The 20829-nt window shown below is 45.1% G+C and overlaps 1 protein-coding gene across 1 annotated transcript in view; it reads right to left on the reverse strand.

The window, feature by feature from the left end:
- Positions 1-5877: 5877 nt before the first annotated feature.
- psd2 (pleckstrin and Sec7 domain containing 2) overlaps positions 5878-20829 on the reverse strand; it is a 177508-nt gene continuing 162556 nt past the window's right edge. The window contains exons 12-13 of the mRNA XM_041194379.1: positions 18464-18607; positions 5878-6093 (exon numbers count right to left, since the gene is read on the reverse strand). Of these exons, the coding sequence (XP_041050313.1) occupies positions 5878-6093; positions 18464-18607 (360 nt within the window). The remainder of the gene's footprint in view (positions 6094-18463; positions 18608-20829) is intronic.

Raw genomic sequence — 20829 nt, forward strand, 5'->3', positions numbered from 1 at the left:
CCCAAGGGCCTCTGGCTGACTCCATGAGGCGGAGGTGTAGCTGGAGTGAGATCAAGTTGCCGGCTACCCCTCTCACGTTGCAGTTTGCAACTTGGTGGAGCAGACCATTGGGATGCTGAAGATCTGGTTCCAGTGCCTGGGCTGGTCTGGCAGTGCCCTGCAATTTGGTCATGCATCATCGTCGTCTGCTGCGCCCTTTACAATCTGGTGCTCCAACACACTGTTGGAGGCCAACTATGGCAGTTGGAGTTAAGCCCATGCAACAGGGCAGGAGCGATGTCCTGGATCAAGGTCTCCATGGTGGCCATCATCCTGCCGGTGTTGACCTCGGTGCGTTGCAATAATGGTGCTATCTCCTTACCCTGAAGATGGATGGACTCTTGCATCATGCCTTGCAATCTCAGGAGTGCAGCGGACATCCCTTCCTGGTATTGCCTTTGCAGCTCCAGCAACTGTGACATGACCGAGTCCAGAGGCTTGTCATCTGACTTGGACTCAACAGATGCCTGGCCCCCAGCAGCCCTCCGAATGCCGGGGACCAGAAAGTCCCTGATACTGCCTGCTGTGGATCAGGCTGTGCACTGTGCTCACCAGTATGTGATACCATGCCTATCCTAGAGCTAGGTCCCACTGAGGAGTGTGTCTGCGCTGGTGGAGGGTGTGGGTTGGCGCTGTGATGGAACTTGAAGGGGGGGTGCATTTCAGTTCCTCTTCGGATGTGCCTTCCGAACTGGCGTGGAGGCCCTGGGTCATGGGTTCCATCGGCTCTCGCAGTGATGGGCCTGCAGAAGCAAGGGGAGGTAATTAGTGCATGGTAGTGGCCTGTGGCATGGAACACATTACTCACAGTATGGTTATCTGATGGATGCTGCACTGCTGGATCCTCACTTGGTAGAGCAGAGCAGACCTCACCGTCAGCACAGGACCGGTCCCGATCATCACCAGCCAGCTGGATGGCTCTGTTCTCAAATTCTGTAAGAAACTTGAACTCCGGCATTCCTCCACCAGTCTGCGACCTGAACGCAGGTGTGTGTGAGAGTGAATGGTGATGTCTCTTGAACTGGCAGTGAGTGAGGGCCCTGTGGATGTGTGATGGGTTTGTGAGTGTGTGAGTTGAGAGTGATGAAAAGAGTGACTTACTCTGGCGGAACGGAGTAGATAATTCATCCTCTTGCAGCACTGGGTGGCTGACCACTGCTGCCACCGCCTCCCATGCTGGGTTGGTGATGTTGCTGCCCATCCTACGGTCAGAGCGGGGTTACAGGACATCTCGGTGGGCCTCTACAACATCCAGCAGTCGCTTGAGGGACCCGTCGTTGAAGCGGAGGGCTGCAGTCTTTTTTTCCATTGCTGGCCATGTGTCCCAGGCAGCAGTGGTGAGCTGGTAGCGATGAGCACTATGCTGGTGGCTGCTTTTTAAACATAGTGACCAGCGTGATGCAATGGTGGGGTGATGGTAGGAGAGCAAATGAGAGCCTGTCCGCCCACTATGGAAACGGGAATTCCCAGGAATGCATAGATAATGAGACGGGTTTGGGACAATATGGTGTGAAAACCCACCATTGCTGTCGGTGGGTAGGACGCTATTTTGCCTGCCCGCTACCACACTTAGTGCAAATCTGGGAAAATTCCACCCATTGTCTGCACATGCCAATTATCATGCTCACTGCCAGTGGGCAAGGAAAATTCCACCCCTAGTCTCAGAAATGTCTACATCTATTGCTGTAAAAACCCATCTGGTTCACTAATGTCCTTTAGGAAAGGTTATCTGCTGTCCTTACCTGGTCTGGCCAACATGTGACTCCAGACCCATAGAAATGTGGTTGACTCTTAACTGCTTTCAAGTGAAATTAGGGATGGGCAACAAATGCAGGCCTTGCCAGTGACGCCCACATCCCATGAAAGAATAAAGAAAAAAATAATTGCTGTTGAAGAGCAGCAACCAGAAGGTCAGAATGACAGTAGCCTGTTGTGCTCTGACTTCCTCCCTGATGATTAGGAAGAAGACCCAGAGGGGGAGAATAGGGCTGCATCTGATGTGTATAAAGGCTAAGGAAATATTTACATGTGCCTGTGTGTGTGTTACAGATCACTCAGGGGGGCAGAATTTTACGGTCCCATTTCGGTGGGGACGGGGCCGTAAAATGCAGCGAGCCATTATAATCCCCATTGACTGCAGCAGGAATGTAAAATCCCGCTGTCATAAAATTCTGCCCAGGGAGTCTGAGTTCTGGTGGCAACATGCATTTTTACATGCATGTTGTAGTCTGGAGCTGTAATGATGGCAAAGGATCCAACTTCCTTTCCATCATATGGCTGAGCAGGTATCGCTCCCAATCTTACTGCCTACCATTTTTGTGTGTTGAGGATTTGTAGGTTGATAATCAACCTGATTAACCTTGATATGAATGCACTTTCCTTGATCAGCAAGTGCTGGGTGGGACTTCAACCCAGAGCTTCTGACTCAGAGACTCAGACACCATCCACTTATGTAAGTACTTTGGGAGGAAAAATCACAAGCAACTTCCCCTTCTTAGGCACTCACAGAATAAAATCAACCCTACTGAAGGTGAAACAAAATACTATTTCAGTAATAAAGAAGTCACTGCTAACCAATTGTCATTGATCACAAAGCAGAGGAGCTATATACACATATGCATAAAACCTGTGCCATCGTTGGTCAAGCATACTGCTTTTGGTATACATTTTGAAATTAAATAAGACTATTTCTACATCGGGTTTTCCATTACCTAAGTGACATTGTCATGTCAAATAGTGAAATTTCACATGCTGTTATTTAACTTGTAACTTATGATATTGAGTTGCTGAAGTGTAGTTTCAAACCCGTTTCAGTTCAGAAGTTCAGAGCAGTTTATCAATCATCTTATCAATCCATAATTCTTTCCAGTGCACTTCCATTGTAATTCAGGGCCCTAGCCTTAAATGGAAACTCCATGGGCCTTGGAAGTTTCAGAGCACTTGTCCGCCCCATACAAGGCTTGTGGAGGAAATGTGGCTAGGAATTCCCAATATCAGTAGTTCCCACATCCCTAAATCTCAGAGGTAAGGCCAGGTAAACTGGTCTGTCAAAAATGATAGTAGTGCATTCTACCTAGGGTCCAGGTGAGCATCCTGGTCTGGACCACTAGAATTTTAATGCTCTTACAAAGGGGACAAGGAGGCCTGCTCCTACACCCTACCCGACCCCACCAATTCTGGGACCAACAAGTTACACCATACTGGGGCAGTTGGGCACCATCAATGCATCCTAATGCCATGGTCAGCTGTCACTGATGTTAATGAAGGGATGCTCTTTTAACTGTGTAAACTTTGGTGGGATCAGCAGTGGAGTACATCATGATGTGCTCCTTCTCAGATTTTCAGCCCCTATATCTATTAATTGCATATTTACAGATCATTTTAATTTACCTGGAAACAATGCCTGTTTATACAGGATACATTATTAATTTAAAATCAAACCAATACAAAGTAAAAGGTGAGGCACCTTTCAGAAAATGGCAGGATTATAATTTCAGCTAAACATTTTTCAATTCACTTTAATTCAGAATAGCAATTACTATTACATATACACCTGGATAATCTACATCCAATATAGCGAAGGTGAAAGAAATGTCAAAGCACGTGCCAGATGATACTACATTACTGGATAGATACAAAATATTAAAATGAACAAGATAGATTTACTAAAATTGTCTTATTAAGGTTTGAAAGTGTTATTGAAGAATGCAGAAGAAAAATAGCATTGCTGCCACATAGTAACTAATACCTCTGACACATTGTTTAAAAAATGTCTTTAAATTAACTTCTTTGTCACCATAATCCATTTTCCTTTCAACATGAATGCAGAGAACTTCTTGGATTGTTGCGACCACGCACACCCACTGTCAGCACTTTCATTACAGTCAGACAGACTTACATGTGTTATTATGCTCCCTATTGCTCTTTAATGGTCACCACATGGTCACAATCAGAAAAGCGATTTTTCTGTCATTAACAAAATTTATGGCACTTCCGTTTCTGTGTTTTATTAGTTGGAGTTGCAGGCCTGCTGCTTAGATAGTGGATTAGAAAATCCTATACACATGGAAACTGTGTTACTTAAACATGAGCTTTTCAGAAAAAAGAACTAATTTCAGTTCTTTCAAACACTATTTGTAAAATATTTGAGAGTCAAATAACAAAATTGTTTGCTAGTCTGAATTAAAATGCAACAGAGCGGGGAAAGGATAAACAATTAACAGTAAATAGTATGCAACCGCCAATGCAATCTGCCAATTACTTCACAGCTCTGTTAGGCCAAGCATTTCACAGAATGAAATAAAAAGCAAATTTCATTATCCGGCTACATATCATGTTGTTTATTTTGTGTGCGTACTGTTTGTAACAAACATATTTTACTGTTTTGTATCCTTGTAACAAATATGAATATAATAATGATCCCAATACTAGAGAAGCTATAATTTCCACATTACCATGATAAAAATACTGGCACAAATTTGATCAATACTACAATCACACACATTATATTGCACATGAAGAAAATCAATTGGTAGAAGAAGCACCATTACAGATACAGGATTCTCTTAGATGCTAGATATCAGGATTTGCTTTTAAAGCAACAAAATTTATATCTTCATATAATTGCTTTAGCATTCTGAACAAAATCCAAGTAAACTATCTTCTTATAAGGAAAAATGAAGAAGTATACTTAGTTATCCAAAACCGCATTGAACAATGTTCACATCACCATACACAAAATTATACTTGCGTAGGCATCAGCATTTCTGTACAATATTTGATAATAATTTAACAACAGTCAAATAAAGATGCAGCTTATTTCTTCCCCCAGTAAAGTAAGGACCTAGTAGCTCAAGCATTTAGTGAATAAACAAGTTAATATGCAAAATTAGATCTAGAATATTAGAGATTAAAAATAACAAACTGCAGCAATAATGAGGAAAGCTAGCTCTTCCTTTTCCCACAGACATTAACAGACTTCCAGCATGCAAACTACCATGTATACATAACATCAATCATGATGACAAGCAATCTAGGAACTCACCCTTATTTGAACATTTATTTATAATACACACTGGGTATTTATAAACAACATTTTAAAAACACATTTTTATAAAACTATTGCCTGATTGTTCAGGACATTAAAACTGTTAAGTTGTATAACACAGTGCAGCTTTAAAATGGCCAACAGTAACGCTACAAAAGACTGTTGGCCATTTAATGTCTCACTGCAATAAAAAATATTTTTGGAAAATAACAATAATATTAAAAAAAAACTGCAGGGAGCTTTTTAAAAGTGGTCACAAGTGGAGACTGACATTTGAACATACTAACCAATGAAATCTGCTAATTTTAGTTAGCCTAACACCAAAAAGAAAACAAGAAAAATAAAGCTGCTCCAAGCACACCTTAATAAAAACAGGGATCAGAAGCTTAGAAGGATTTTGATTCTATGTACAGTCCAGTAAAGAAAGAATAAATAGAAGCACGCAACAGGTCAAAAGATCGGCAGGGCTGGGTACAAATAAAAAAAGCATTAAAAATGGGTTATATGTGTTGACAGAAGAGATTTTATTTTGCAAACAATGTCCTAAACTGAGTTGAAAAATAAAATTGTGTATAAGAGGATGAGAAGGAGAAGCAAAACAGAGAACTTTAAGGAATATTAGTAGTAAAGATATAGAATAGATGCAATCTTTTTAAAAATTACAAATAAATCTTAAATAATATACTCAATACAATGCTGAACTCACAAAGGTGATGACTTTATGAATTTGTCCATTGTTTAATCCACACAAGAGTAACTGACTTTGTGAATCCATATAACTATATATCTCATTATTTGGGATAACATTTCTGTTCCGAAATGTCCTTTTCCATTTTGCCATTTAGAGAAAAATGTCCTTGGTTCAGAGATGGACTAGACTGAGTCTTCCTTAAGGAATTTTCATCATTTTCAAAGCTGAAAATAATTGCCTCAATTTTTTCCAGATCATCAGTTCCTACCTTTAGTTTTGCCTTCAGTAAGTTAATATATGCTTCATATCGGCTTTTCTGTGGAGGTAAATTACAATCCAAGAGTAAGTTTAACACAGGGGGCAAAACCTTCCATTTTACAAAATGCTAAACCATAGAGAATGATATCATATGATTAATTAAGTCTTGACCTAAAAGCTGAAAAGGCAAAAACTAACTTGCATGAAATTTGGTGATTATTTCATGCAATAACTTAAAAATGAAAATGAAATGATTATATTAAACAAAAGCTTTAGAATTAAAATTGTTCCAAATTGTATCAATTATGGCAGTTTTATCATTTTAACTAGCCCTTGAAAAGATTTTCATTTAGTGTCAAGATTACAATACCACTTCCTGTATAACTGATCAGAATAGTATAGTGTTGTCAGATGATAGAAAGTTATTTTCATCACTAAGCTCGACTCTGCATGACCTTACTCATCATTGCTTTGCCAGTGTATCTCCATCTGTCAAACTTCATTTCATTGATACGTTTCAGTACTAATTACATCAAATTACATCAATCATTCATTGGGATATATGAAAAATACAACAGTTTGAAATTATGTACGTCGATACCCTGCTTCAGTGACTGAGCTCTGAATGCACAGGAATCTGCATAAAAGTACAAATATTGGTATTTTATTTGCTATAATGGAAATCTAACTGGGTGTTGAATTTCGGACTATTTTCCGCACCATTTCATAATCATGAACTTAAATAGTTTTAATAAATCTATATATTATTAAGAACATTATGTTGTTGCATCTTCCATAAAAATATTCTACATAAATAGTACTATGGACATGGTTTTCCAGTTGGGTGAGAAAGTGCACGTTAGGAAATGAGAACTGAACAGAAATACTCAGGCAAGCAGAAGATGAGACAGATGCACACAAAAGCTCTAACATGAAGACAACATAGACAGATTAAAGCAAAAGAAAATGCAAGTGTATGGCATGGAGGGGAACTTGTAGGCCACACAACATCCTGGCTTGGAACTATACCACAATTCCATCAATGTCGCTGGATTAAAATCCTGGAACTCCCCCTCCTAACAGGAGGGGAGAGAGTACCTGCACCAGATGGACGGCAGTGATTCAAGAAGGCAGCAAACCACCACTTTCTCAAGGGCAATTAGAAATAGGCAACAAATGTAGGCTTTGCCAGATATGCTCATATTCCATGGAAGAATAAAAAAAACTTTTTCAAAAATTCCCTTCTCAAATCACTTTTTCGTTAAAGACCCTGGGCCAGACTTTGGGAATTTTTCTGACTCAGCAGACCCACCTCGGTAGAAAGAGCCCAGTCAGACCTAATTTTTTCTCTGGTGAGTTGTGAGTGGGGTAGAGTTGGGCCCCCATCCCTGGAAGCAGATTGGAGGTGTCCACAGGAGTGGCCAAATTCTGAGGCAAGCTGGTTAAAAGGTCTGCCTCAGTTCTTTGGGACAAGGGATATGCAAAAACGCTTTTTTACACAGTGGGTGGTTAAGGTCTGGAATGCACTGCCTGAGAGTGTGGTGGAGGAAGGTTCAATAATGGCATTCAAAAAGGAATTAGACTGTTACTTGGAAAGGAACAATGTGCAGAGTTATGGGGAGAAGGCAGGAGAATGATACTAGGTGAAATGCTCATTTGGAGAACCAGTATATACATGATGGGCTGAAAGGCGTCCTTCCGCACTGTAACAATTCTTTGATTCTGTGATAAGGTCTGAAGTGGGGATGTTCGCTGATGATTTCACAATGTTCAGCACCATTCATGGCTCCTCATATACTGAAGCAGTCCTTGTCCAAATGCAGCAAGACCTGGACAATATCCAGGTTTGGGCTGACAAGTGGCAAGTAACATTCGTGCCACACAAGTACCAGGCAATGACCATCTCCAGCAAGGGAGAGTCTAATCATCCCTCCTTGACATTCAACGGCTTTACCATCGCTGAATTCGCCACGATCAACAAATCCTGGGGGTTACCATTAACCAGAAACTGAACTGAACTAGCCATATAAATAATATAACTACAAGAGCAGGTCATAGGCTAGGAATCCTGCGGCGAGTAACTCACCTCCTGACTCCCCTAAAGCTTGTCCACCGTCTACAAGGCACAAGTCAGAATTGTGATGGAATACTCTCCATTTGCCTGGGTGAATGCAGCTCCAACAACATTCAAGAAGCTCTACATCATTCAGGACAAAGCAACTCTCTTGATTGGCACCCCATTCACAAATATGTGCTCCCTCCACCACCGATGCACAGTGGCAGCAGTGTGTACCATTTACAAGATGCACTGTAGGAACTAATCAAGCCACCTTACACAGCACCCCCAAACTCAAGACAACTACCATATAGATGGACAAGTGCAAATAGGAATACCACCATCTGTAAGTTCTCCTCCAAGCCACTCACCATCCTGACTTGGAAATACATCACCGTTCCTTCACTGTCACTGGGTCAAAATCCTGGAACTCTCTCCCTAACAGCACTAAGGATGTATGTACACCACATAGACTGAAATGGTTCAAGATGGCAGCTCACCACCATCTTCTCAAGGGCAATTAGGAATGGGCAATAAATGCTGGCCTAGCCAGTGATGCCCACATCCCATGAATGAATAAAAAAAGAGATGTATTTTATCTCCACAAGGACTGTGTGGTGGTCACTCCTGCCAAAACCATCATGGACAGATGCATCTGCGACAGGTAGATAGTTAAGGATGAGGTCAAGTAGGTTTTTCTCTCTTGTGAGTTCTCTCAACTCCTGCTGCAGAAATAATCTTGCAACTATGTCCTTCAGGTCTCTGCCAGCTTGGTCAGTAGTGGTGCTACCAAGCCACTCTTGGTGATGAATAGTGTACGTTGTGTATCTTGGGAGTCAGGTGGGGGTGGTTTGGGAGGTGGTGGCAGTGGTGGTCAGTGTCAATGTTACACAGATGAAGTTCGGCATCCAGTGCAAAAAGAGGATGAGTGATCTCATCTGTGCTGCCAGGGTAAGACAACTATCTCATCACTCTAAGCTCAAATACTCACAAGCTCATCACACATTCACTGGCATCTTACTTACTGGCAGCTCAAGGGACATCACCACTTACTCTCTCACACACAACCTCGCATCTCCATCTGGCCTCATCTCCCCTGGAGACTGCTTCCTCAGCCCTCACCCTCATGAGGCCACTTGCACAGATCAACATGTGTCCCTACACACACCCTGGGATACCCCCTTCCCCAATAACAACCTAGCCCTGCAGCCTCTTCCCTTGCCTGAGGCCATTTCTCCCCCTTTCCCAAGCAAGCCCTAGCCCTGCAATCATTGAAAAGCCACCACTGCCTTACGCCTGGTCTCGTAAGTAGAGACCTGCTTATGAGACCCCTAAAAGTGATGTGGTGCTGCCTCCGAAGCCTGGCACTGATGATTTTGAGTGCTGCCTGAAGCAGGATAGGCAAACATGCCTCAAAATCCTGAGTGAAACGCAGTTCGCCAGGTGCACGTGACTTATATTCAGTTGTGAAAGATTGCATGCCAGTGTGCCTGGGTGATCCAGCATGGGGGAATGATTCCGGTGACCAAGGCTTATAATGAAATGCAGGTGTTTTAAAATGAAGTTCCCAACGTGCGGCAGCAGGAAACATGGCTCGCCATTGGCAGGCAGAGTGGACAATTGCAAACTGGTCTCACAACAGCGTGAAACCAATTTTTGGCCTTCCTGCCATATTGTCCGCTTGTACCCCCCATGACGCCCGGTGCCATGGGCACGGAAAATTCCGCCCATTGTCTGTAGTATGACTATGTTCAGACTGTTGCTGGAGTAGTCTGTGGGACAGCTCTCCAAATTTTGGCACAAACCTCCAGATGTTAATAAGGTGGAGTTTGCAGGGTCGACAAGGCTTGGTGGGTCGTTGTCGCCTAGGTTGATGTTGGGTTGTCCGTCCAGTTTCATTGCATTTAGATTTTGTAGCGGTTTCATACAACTGAGTGGCTTGCAAGGCCGTTTCGGAGGTTATTTAAGAGTCAACCACATCGCTGTGGGTCTGGAGTCACGTGTAGGCCAGACCAGGTAAGGATGGCAGATTTCCTTCCCTAAAGGGAATTAGTGAGCCAGATGGGTTTCATGACAATTGACAATAGTTCCATGCTCACAGTTACTGAGACTAGCTTTTAATTCCAAATTTATTAATTGAATTTAAATTCCACAAGCTGCCATGGTGGGATTTGAACCTGTGTCCCCAGCTTGGGTCTCTGGATTACTAATCAAATGCTATTATCACTATGCTACCACCTCCCCTTGGTGCCACAAACTGTGTCTGTGACCTTTGAATTACTTACTGACTTGTATGTTAAGGTTTATACACCACACAGTGATTGAGATGATTCAGTTCATGTAGCTGATTACCATGTACTAAAGTGTCTGTATTGTAGGAAGAAAGGTCGGAATTTTCCGTCCCCGTTGGCACCAGGCGTCATGATGGGTGGGGAGGGACAATATAGCAAGAAGGCCAAAAATCGGTTTCACGCCATCATCAAACCAGTTTGTGATTGTCCACTCCAGCTGTCATTGCCGGGACACATTTCCCACTGCTGCACCTTATAAGCCCTGCTCACCGGAATCATCTGGGTACAACTGTACAAATGCGACATGCAGCTGGCGAGCTGCGCTTTGCTTGGGACTTTGGGGTTTGCTTGTCTATCTTGCTTTGGGCAGTACTTACAGTCATCAGCGCCAGGCTCCGCAGGCAGGACAACATAACTTTTAGGGGGGCTCGCAGGCAGTTCTCTATGTACCAGACTAGCCATAAGGAAGGGGTGGCTTTTCAACGCTGCAGGGCTGGGGCTAGGGAAAGGGGAGAAGTGGCCTCAGGCAAGGGAAGAGGCTGCTGGGCGAAGGCTGTACTGGGGAAGGAGGGAATACCAAGGTATGTGTGGGTGGGGGCACATGTTGATCTGTGCAAGTGCCCTCAAGATGGTGAGGACTGAGGAGGCAGTCTTCAGAGGAGATGAGGCCAGATGGAGATGTGAGGGTGTGTTAAGAGAGTGAATGGTGACATCCCTTGAGCTGGCAGTGAGTGAGATGCCAATGAATGTGTGATGGCCTTGTGAGTGTGTGAGTTCAGGGTGATGAGATGGTTGCCTTACCCTGGTGGCACAGATGAGATCATTCATCCATTTTTTGCATTGGATGGCCAACCTAGCATGTGCAGCATTGACAGTGACCACCTCTGCCACCACCTCCCAAGCTTGAGTGGTGAGGCTGATGGTCCTCCTATGGCCAGAGTGGGGGTAGAGGACATCGCGGTGAGCCTCCACGGTGTCCCAGGGATGCATCATTGAATCAGGGGGCTGCACTCTTTATGGCTTGTCTTCAGAGCAGCCCTGGGCTGCAAGCATTGAGAAGTGTGCACACGGGTGCAGTTTAAACATGGCGTCTTGCGTGAGGAAGCAGTGAGATAACAGCATTGCAAACAAATCGGAGGCCGCCTGCCAGTGAGATGGTGTGTTTCCTGTCATGCATAATTAATTAAGTGGGAATGGGACAATACAGTGCGAAACCCGCCATTGCGGCCAGCAGGTAAAAAGACTTTTTTCCTGCCCATTAAACCTGGGATGATTTCGCCCAATGTTTTTTATTTCCTTTTTCCACTGAGTAGCAACAGCAGCATGACAATTTATCACACTGCAGAATTTCTCAAAGTTCAGCAATTCTTTGGGTGGAATGGTCCCAGGTTTGCACAAAGTGTGGTAGTGGGCGGAAAAAGAATGTTTTTCCCATTGGCCACAATGGCAACTTTTCATCCCAATCCAAACTCATTAAACACGCATTTCCAGAAGACACGCCATCTCGCTGGTGGGTGGCCTCTGATTCGCCCACCATGCCATCTCCTTGCTGCTTCATCATGCTGGGTGACATATTTAAAGTGCAGCTGCACGCACACCTCTCAGGACTTCCAGGCCAGGACTGCTGCATGGAAGAGATGACCTTGAAAGGGAAAAAAATTGCAGCACCCCGGTTTACTGACGTGTCCCTCGAGCACCTTTTGGATGCTGCAGAGGCCCACTGTGATGTCCTCTGCTCCCGCTTTGCCCGCAGAAGGGGCAGCAACATCACCAACCCAGCTTGGGAGATGGTGGCAGGGATGAACATAGCCAACGCCCTGCAAAATAGGACAACCACTCAGTTCTGCAAGAGGGTGTATGATCTCCTCCGTTCCGCCAGGGTAAATCACTCTTCTCATCACTCTCCACTCACACAATCACAAACCCATCACACATCCACAGGGATCTCACTCCCTGCCAGTTCAAGTGACATCACCATTAACTCTATTAAGCACACGGTCATTGTCCTGATCCCATCCATGGCATCACTCACCACACACATATGCCAGGCATATTAATCATCTGGCCTGGTAGGCATCCCAGTTACACAGTCCCCATCTGTATTCATGCAGGACAAGCTGGCACACAAGAGGGAGAGGATGCAGACTGGTGGAGGAATGCCTGAAATCAAGATCCTCACGGGCTTTGAAAGTCGAGTCTTCCAACTGGCTGGTGAAGATCTGGAGAATTCCTGTACTGACGATGAGGTCGGCTGTGCCCCATCAAGTGAGGATCCAGCAGTGCAACATCGATCAGACAACCATGCCGTGAGTGATATGTCATGTTTCACAGGCCACTGACATGCACTAATTATCACTCCTTGTTTACACAGGCACATCTGGGAAACAGCCGAGGGAGTCCATGACTCAGGGCCTCCAATCAAGCCCTGAAGGCACCTTGGAAGAAGAATCTTAAGGCCGGTCACAGCGCTCAACCACACCCCCCACCCGCGCAGAGCCACACATCTTTGTGGGACCTAGTTCTAGAGTAGCCTCGGGGGTCACAATCTGTTGATAAAATCACACTGTCTGAGGCACTGCAGGCGGAGGCAGGGACTTCCCAGGATTCCAGCACTCGGGAGGACTGCTGGAAGCCAGAAATCTGCTGAGTCTCAGTCAGGTGAGGAGCCTCTGGACTCAGTTATACCTCAGTTGCTGGAGCATCTAAGGCAAGATTGGAAATGTCAGGATGAGATGTCTGCTGCACTCCTCAGATTGCAAGGCATGAGACCTTCAGTCTGTGGCGATAGCACTGGCATGCCAATGCACTGAGATTAACACTGGTAGGATGGTGACCGCCATGGAGACCTTGATCCAGGACATCGGTCCTGCAATGCTGCGTGGGCTGAACTCCATCGCTGATGCACAGTTGGCCTCCAGCAATGTCAATGTGAGAGGGGTGCGGGGCAGCTGGATCTCACTCCAGCTTCCCCTTCTCCTCAGGGATTCAGCCAGGGGCTCTCGGGGGCCGATAGGGAGGAGGATCAGCAGATGCACACCCCGGGCCCATCCACCCAGAAGAGTCCAGCAGTTTCCAGCCCATCTGAATCCCCTCTTCCTGTAACTCCAGCAGCTCCAGCTCTGCAGACCGGGGAGGGAGCCACTGCCTCACAGCAAGACCCCAAAAGCAGGCCTGGGCCCTCCAGATCTCAACCCAGCCAGAAGACACCAGTCAAGGTCATTACAGACTGGGCGTAGCAATCAGCAGCCTGCCTCTACCTCCACGATAGATGTCATGGGAGCACAAAGATGTAGTGGCAGGGTTAGAAAGATTAAGATGATGTAGTTGCACAGTTTGCACAGGTGTTAATCACTTGTATGTAATATTCACTATTGTAAATAAAATCCCAAGAACGTCTCCTTGCCTATGGCTCCTTATTCTGATGTTCATGTCACTCAGATGTGAAACCTTAGTTCCTGCACAAGATAAAGGCAGGTGTCTTCAGTCCAGGGTCTCTTCCCTGTGCTTAGTGCAGCTTTTGGACCATTACTGATGCCTGCACCTTAGTGGTGTTTGGCATTGCTGCCAGAATATCGTCACAGAGTTGCGTCATTCTCTCTGTACTCTCAATGCCTTTGAGGTGGGACTGGTCCCCCCCCATCTCTTAAGCATCTGTGACTGATGATGCTATGCTCCTGAAGGGGTCAGGTGCTGAAGGCTGACAAAGGATCAGTGCATTTAAAGTTTTACGACGCATCTCCATGATATGACCCTGATCACAGAGTGCAAGTGAGCTGCCCTTGGCCAGGCAGGAGTCAGACATTCACAGAGGCTACGTGAAGGTCTATGGGTCTCTCACTGCATGTCATCATGATCCTCCATAAATCTAACAGCTATGAGGGCCTCCCAAACACGCCTGCCTTGTCTGGCCAGTTCGATGGCCTCATCACCATCATCCTTGCCTTCGAGGACCTTCTCACCCTCATTCCCATCGATGTCCTTCTCATCGGAGGATACGTCCAGCTCCTCCATCTCCTCCTCTGCCAACTCCTCTCCCCGTGGCAGTGCCAGGTTGTAAAGGGTGCAGCAGGTGACAAAAATGCGTGACACCCTCTGTGGACTATATTGCAGGGCCCCACCAAACTGGTCCCGGTACCGGAATCCCATTTTCAACATCCGAATGGTTTGCTCCACCAAAGTGCGAGTGAACCTTGTTGTATCTTCACCGCCGCTTGGTGTTATCAGCCACATCCGTTGCGGGTAGCCCTTGTCCCGAGGAGCCATCCCTGCAGCCTCTTTGGACCCTGGAAGACGTCAGGGATCTGTGGCTGACTGAGACTGTTGGAGACTCCCTGGGAAATGTGCGCAAACCTGCGTTTGTGGTGGTCACACACCAACTGTACATTCAGCGAGTGGAAGACCTTGTGGTTGACATAGTTGACCAGTTATTGCCATGGAGATCTGAGCACCACATGAGTGCAGTCGATGGCACCCTGCACCTATGGGAAACCTGAGAGCTGGGCAAATCCCAGCGCTCTTGCATCTCGGCTTTCCTGGTCCCAGGCGAAATGCACAAATTTGTGTGCCCTCTCAAAGATGGCATCCATGACCTTATAGATGCATTTGTGGGCAAAGGCTTGCGGTATCCCACTGACGTCACCTGTGGAGCCCTGAAAGGAGCCACTGGTGTTAAAATTTAGCACTGCAGTTACTTTAATGGCCACTGGCAGCGGATGCTCTCCATGTCCCCATGGCACCAAATCCTACAGCAGGTGGCAGTTGTGACCGATCAGTTCCCTGGACATGCACAGTCTTCAGCGACACTGGTTCTTGGTCATCTGCAGGAATGAAAGGCGGCATCTACAGACCCTGGGTCTAGCTGGACTCCAACCAGCAACTTGTTCGCTTTGGCTCTTCGGCAGTATATGTGGGAGCCCCAGTTGTCCCTTCTTCATGAGGGTGCTGCTCCTCCCTCTCCCCAGCCAAGCGCCCCTGTCACACTCTTTTCCTTCTTCTCTGCTCTCTGTAGGCCATGAGGCATACAGCTAGGTCACCAGGCTCCATGCTCCTGATGCACTCCTCCTGCAGGACGAAAGAGAGAGATGCATGTGTTAACCTGGATGTTCTAAAAATCTCTCTGGGTTAAGTCTGAAGACCATTTAATGCTTCCCAGAGATTTCTGGCCACCACTCGGATGTCCAGAGTTTAGTCGCTGCATGGCTGCCCAAAACTCCATCACCTCCGCCCCATTCCACCTGACCGATTGGCAGCAGCTTTGCCCATTGGGTTGCATGCTGTGCTCTCAGCTTAGGTGCAGGCTTTCTCCTAACCCACACTGCAAGGCTGCACTCTTAGCTTGAACCAAGGAGGAGACTGGTCCAAACCTGAATGATGACATAGCAAAGGGCTGTGAGTGCCTCCACCAGTAACTGCTCCATGGCCAGCTTTCGCAAAAAGATTGTACAATGTGCACAGGCATCTAACTGTACTGCAATCCACTCAAACGTTCATTAGTTTGCAGTCTGTGCCTGAAGGGTGTAAAGCTCTAGAGCACTTGGTGGCACTTTCATGCCTCTGCATTGCTTGAGTGGGCAGATAAGTTAGAGGCCCGACTCCACGTATGTCAATGTCTCAGTTGCGGAGGAGTGGTCACTTTATACAAGGTTTCCCTAATGCGTGGCAACTTCCCTCCAGCCCCCACCCCCCCCACCCCCCCCCCCACCTGCATGTGCTTGTGCACTACCATCAACCGCAGGTCAGGCCTTGCTCTGCCCACCCCAATTCGCCTCAACCACAGGTCAGCCCTTGTCCCAGCAACGCACTGTCAGCCAGATGGGGAAAAGCGAATTTCCTGTGGCCTTTCCTGAATGCGCAGTGCCTCAACCTTAAGGTCCAACAAGCAACCCTTATGAGTGCTGTGCAATGTTACTGTGCACTCACCTCCAAGTTCCTCTTGAAGTGCAGCCCACCAGTTGCACATCTTATACATGCTGTTGTGAAACATGTCAGTGTGATGTGCTCAGATGATTCGGCGTGAAGGGATAATTCCAGTGGGCTGGGCTTATAATGATATACATATGTATTACAATAAGCTTCCTGATGGCAGGAAATCCGGCCTGCCACTGACCAGCAAAGTGGACGGTTGCAAACTGGTTTCACAACACCATGAAATCAATTTTTGGCTTTCTCGCTATGTTGTCCGCTCACACTGCCAAACATGCCCGACGCCAGCGGGCATGGAAAATTCCACCCATTGGTTGTGCTGAACAAGACCTCAGTTGGCTTATTAACATAACTATGGATAACAAAATGATGCTACTGCAAATATTCCCTCTGGCTGGAGGTATAAAATGTGAGGATGATGGTGAACTTGACTACTCCTGACTGTACTGCCTCTGTGGTGCTGGTTACTGCAGGTTTCCTAGTTGCAAATGATAGGAGGAGAAGTGCCTCTGCCTTACTGAACTTAATTCTGTGCCAAGTAGTCATGTGTGGGTCTGTAGATACTGTTTGTAGTATAATGGCAATCCAGTACTCGAGCTAGCTAACCTGACTGGAATGCTTTCTTTCTTTCTTCTTCATGCCTGACACTTTGGGCTGGATTTTGGTGTGGGCTTTGGCACCCCAACAACGAGACCAAATGGGGTTCCAAGCTTGCACTTGCCTGCAGCGAGGCCAGCTCAGTCATCATCCAGAAGGCGATCTCCTAATTGGCTGTCTCCATGTTTGCCATCCTATTAAGGATGATGGCTGGGCTCTGGATGCAGTCTTGGAACCTCTGCAGCACCAGTGGGAGAGGTGGAACTGCTGAGGCAGATTGAGGACAACAAAGCCACACAACATGAAGGTATCCTCACTGGGCTACACTTTAGTGCGGAATTAAACAAAATGTAGGCTGGAAGTCCACAGGGAAGAGAGAAACAACGCTGCTGGATCGGATGTGTCTGCGAGCGTGTAATGCTTATGCTCATGGCTCTGTCACTGGGGCATGGAGCCTCCAGCTCTGATGAGCCCCAAGCCTGCCACAAGGGGGGCTGCCTCCATTGAGCTGGTGGCTTCTGCACAGGGTAGGGGGGGTTGCTCTGCCAGCTACAAAACACTGATAAGGCTGCAAAACAGTCACACAAGCTTTAACACTAATAAAACAAATGCATGATGATATTAAGAGAATGGAAAAATGAATCCAAACCTGACCGTGAAAGGTTAGCACTGAACACTAATGATAGTTTGATTCTTGTGTAAAATTATCTTTAAACTGAGAGATTGCACAAATAAAATAATCTATAATATTACAGGTTACTGCCTATCGGTGTTTTGATACTATGAAAGTGCCTTTAGAATTTAGTTATGTGAAGATTCATTTTATAATTTGGTGCTCCTAGCAAGAAGCGATGCTCGCGGAAAGCAGTGGTCAGAAGCTCATGGGGCTCCAGGTATGATTTTCCATCTATAAATTTAAATGGTAAAAAATAGAGGCTGCAGGTTCACAATTGCTTCACTTGTACTCCAACAATCACTCTTTCCTGGTGGGACTCCCCGAATGAGGAATCAACCATTTGATGTCCAAAGGCTCAGTTTTTACCACATTGTGGGAAGAACTGTTCTAATCACATTTTGTGACATCATTATAAACATGTTCTTTTCAAATGCATTTACAATGGTGCTACAAATAAGAACCTGGCGCAGGATGTTACAGCCCCTCCCACCGGTGGGATTTTCCAGCCTTGCTGAAATCAATAGACATTTGAATGGCTCGCTGCATTTTTGGCTCCTTGATGGGGGCAGTAAAATTCCGCCCCAAAAAGCTACTTCCTCCATTATCTTACATCATGGCTGTCACCAAGCTTCAACAATATGCATATATAGGCTGATAGCAGCTATAAATAGATGAACATGCCACTATTCAGCACCACTTTCAAGTAGCATAACAGAAGACTTTCAAAAACGTAACATAACACCATACCCTTGAATGCTAAATATACGCATGACTTGATTGCCACATCTCTCTTGTAGCAGCTGTTGCACACTTTGGTATTCAGTGGTCTGCCATCACATATCCTAGGTATATTTTTTGATTGTTAAATGTCAAAAAGTATACTCACCTCAAATAATAAATAATGTTCTTTAAGTTTGTATTCCTCTGCATCTTTAGATTTGACATTCTTCTCAGGAGGGTGAGTGCTATGTTCTGCTAATTCAGTTGAAATCTGTCTCCACTTGGTCTCGTGAGACTTCAGCTGCTCCTCCTATATTCCACACATTATACACAAGTTGTTTTATAATTGAATACACCTCACAAATGCAGGGACAGTCAGTATTTTATAATTATCATAGATATGTGTTTGATTACAAATTACATATTTGATTACATATTACAAATACATGTTTGTGCGACCTAATTCCTTTCAAAATCTTTATTTGTGTGATGAAAATTTATCAAACACTCTCCTAAAATTATCCAAATCATTATTGACTCGGATTTTCCAGTCAGTGGTGAAGAGACACCATTCACTGCTGACCTTGAAGAAAACTGCAACAAAGATCTAGCCAGTTCTGTGGCATCAGTTTCCATTTTTAAGAAGTTACTCTCATTCTGGCACCATCTACAGGGGGTCTCTAGTATCAGGAACAGGGGAGTTCATCAAGCAGTCTGAGCAAGCAATCAGATTGAAGAATTCTCACAGATAGAAAACCAGGAAGTTAAAGGCACTAATTTTTAAACATTCAATTTTTAATCATTTTACAGACAGAGAAATATAGATTAGGACATATATACTAAAACAGAAATTTAAATATCTTTCATAAACTTAAGAAAAGACAAAAATTAATTTTACTGTTTTAAAAATCTATGGGGCAGAATCTTCTGTTTGGTGTGCAGGGGCAGGCCCCGCATGCTGACACATAAAATGACACGCGGTGATGTTGGGCATGCACCCTGATGTCACCACGCATCATTCCAATCTTTAGTTTGGCGGGCAGGCACTGGAGTTGGCTACGTGCCTGCCGAATTGTTAAAGGCCTGTTAAGGCCATTAATAAACAAATAAAAGTGATTGTCAGGGCTGTCCGTCCAACCTTAAGGCTGACGGGCAGGCGAAGAGCTCAGGCGGCCTTCGCATTTTTCATGAAACCTCATCCACGGGTGGGATGAGGTTTCATGAATGATTTATTAATGAATTAAAATTTTTTTTATCAAAATTCATAAACATGTCTCAGCTCATGTGACACTATCACATGAGGGGACATGTCCAAATAATTTTATTTACTTTTCATTGTTTGATTATGAAACTAATCTCCCTGAGGCAGTTCCATGCCTCAGCGAGAGTTCTGCGCTCTTACGTGCGCATACAAGAAAGAGCATGGGCCCCAACTCTCCCTCCTCCCTCTACCCACACAGATATCACTGACCGCTACCAGGTGCACGTTATGCTGAGCAGGCCTTAATTTGCCGGCCCATGTAAAATGGCGGTGCGCAACCTATTGCGGGCGACGATTGGCTCTGTACCCACCTGTGCCTGCTCCCAACCCACCCGCCTGGCGGGGAGAAAATTCTCCCCATGGTATTTTTGTTATCATGGAACGAAGGGAATAACACTCCAGGCTTCTAAAATATGTTTTCCAGGACCAGACAGTTCAGTGATAATTAAAACTTACAGCTCTATCAAAAAGTCAACCGTACTTCATCAACATGGCTTAAACATTTCAATAATTTTTGCAGCGAGAATAGTGCATAAAAAGTTGACGTTCATGTCAAATTGTCGATTCAATGCTAATTGTATCCACAAAGGCTGCAACAGCGCACCCTGAGGAGGACCAGAGTGTCACTGAAAACATAAAAAACATGAGGAGTAGACTTTACGGTCTATCAAGCCTGTTTCACCCTTCAGTACGATCATGGTTGATCTTCAGCTTCAACTCCAACTGCCCGCCTGCTCCCCATATTCCTCGATTTTCTGATAGACCAAAAATCTACCTCAGCCTTAAAAATATTCAATGATGGGATATCCATGACCATCTGTGGCAGAGAATTCCAAAGATTCACAGCTTTTTGAGTGAAGAAATTTCTCCTCATCTCAGTCTTAAATGATCCTCCTCTTATCCTGAAACTGTGCCCCTGTGTTCTAAGATTCCGCAGCTAAGAAAAACAACTTCTCAGCATCAAACTATCAAGCCCCATCATAATCTTGAATGTTTCAATGCGATCACCTCTCATTCTTCTAAACTCCAGAGAATACAGACCCAATTGTCAGGAAGATATAATCATTTTCATAATGATATTTGGAATTTATTGTAGAGTAATAGTGGGATCTGTGTCTATGTATGTGCGTGTGTCTGTGTGTGTGGGACTTAATTGAATTAGAGACAGCTGGTCTGAAGGCTTTGATGTAAGAAGAGAAGCTAGGTTTCAAATGCCAAATAGGTAAACATGGGTGAAGTTTTAGAATGTGAGGTGTAAAGGGAATATTTGC

The sequence above is a fragment of the Carcharodon carcharias genome, chromosome 8, assembly GCF_017639515.1.
Source record: "Carcharodon carcharias isolate sCarCar2 chromosome 8, sCarCar2.pri, whole genome shotgun sequence".
Taxonomy (NCBI): domain Eukaryota; kingdom Metazoa; phylum Chordata; class Chondrichthyes; order Lamniformes; family Lamnidae; genus Carcharodon; species Carcharodon carcharias.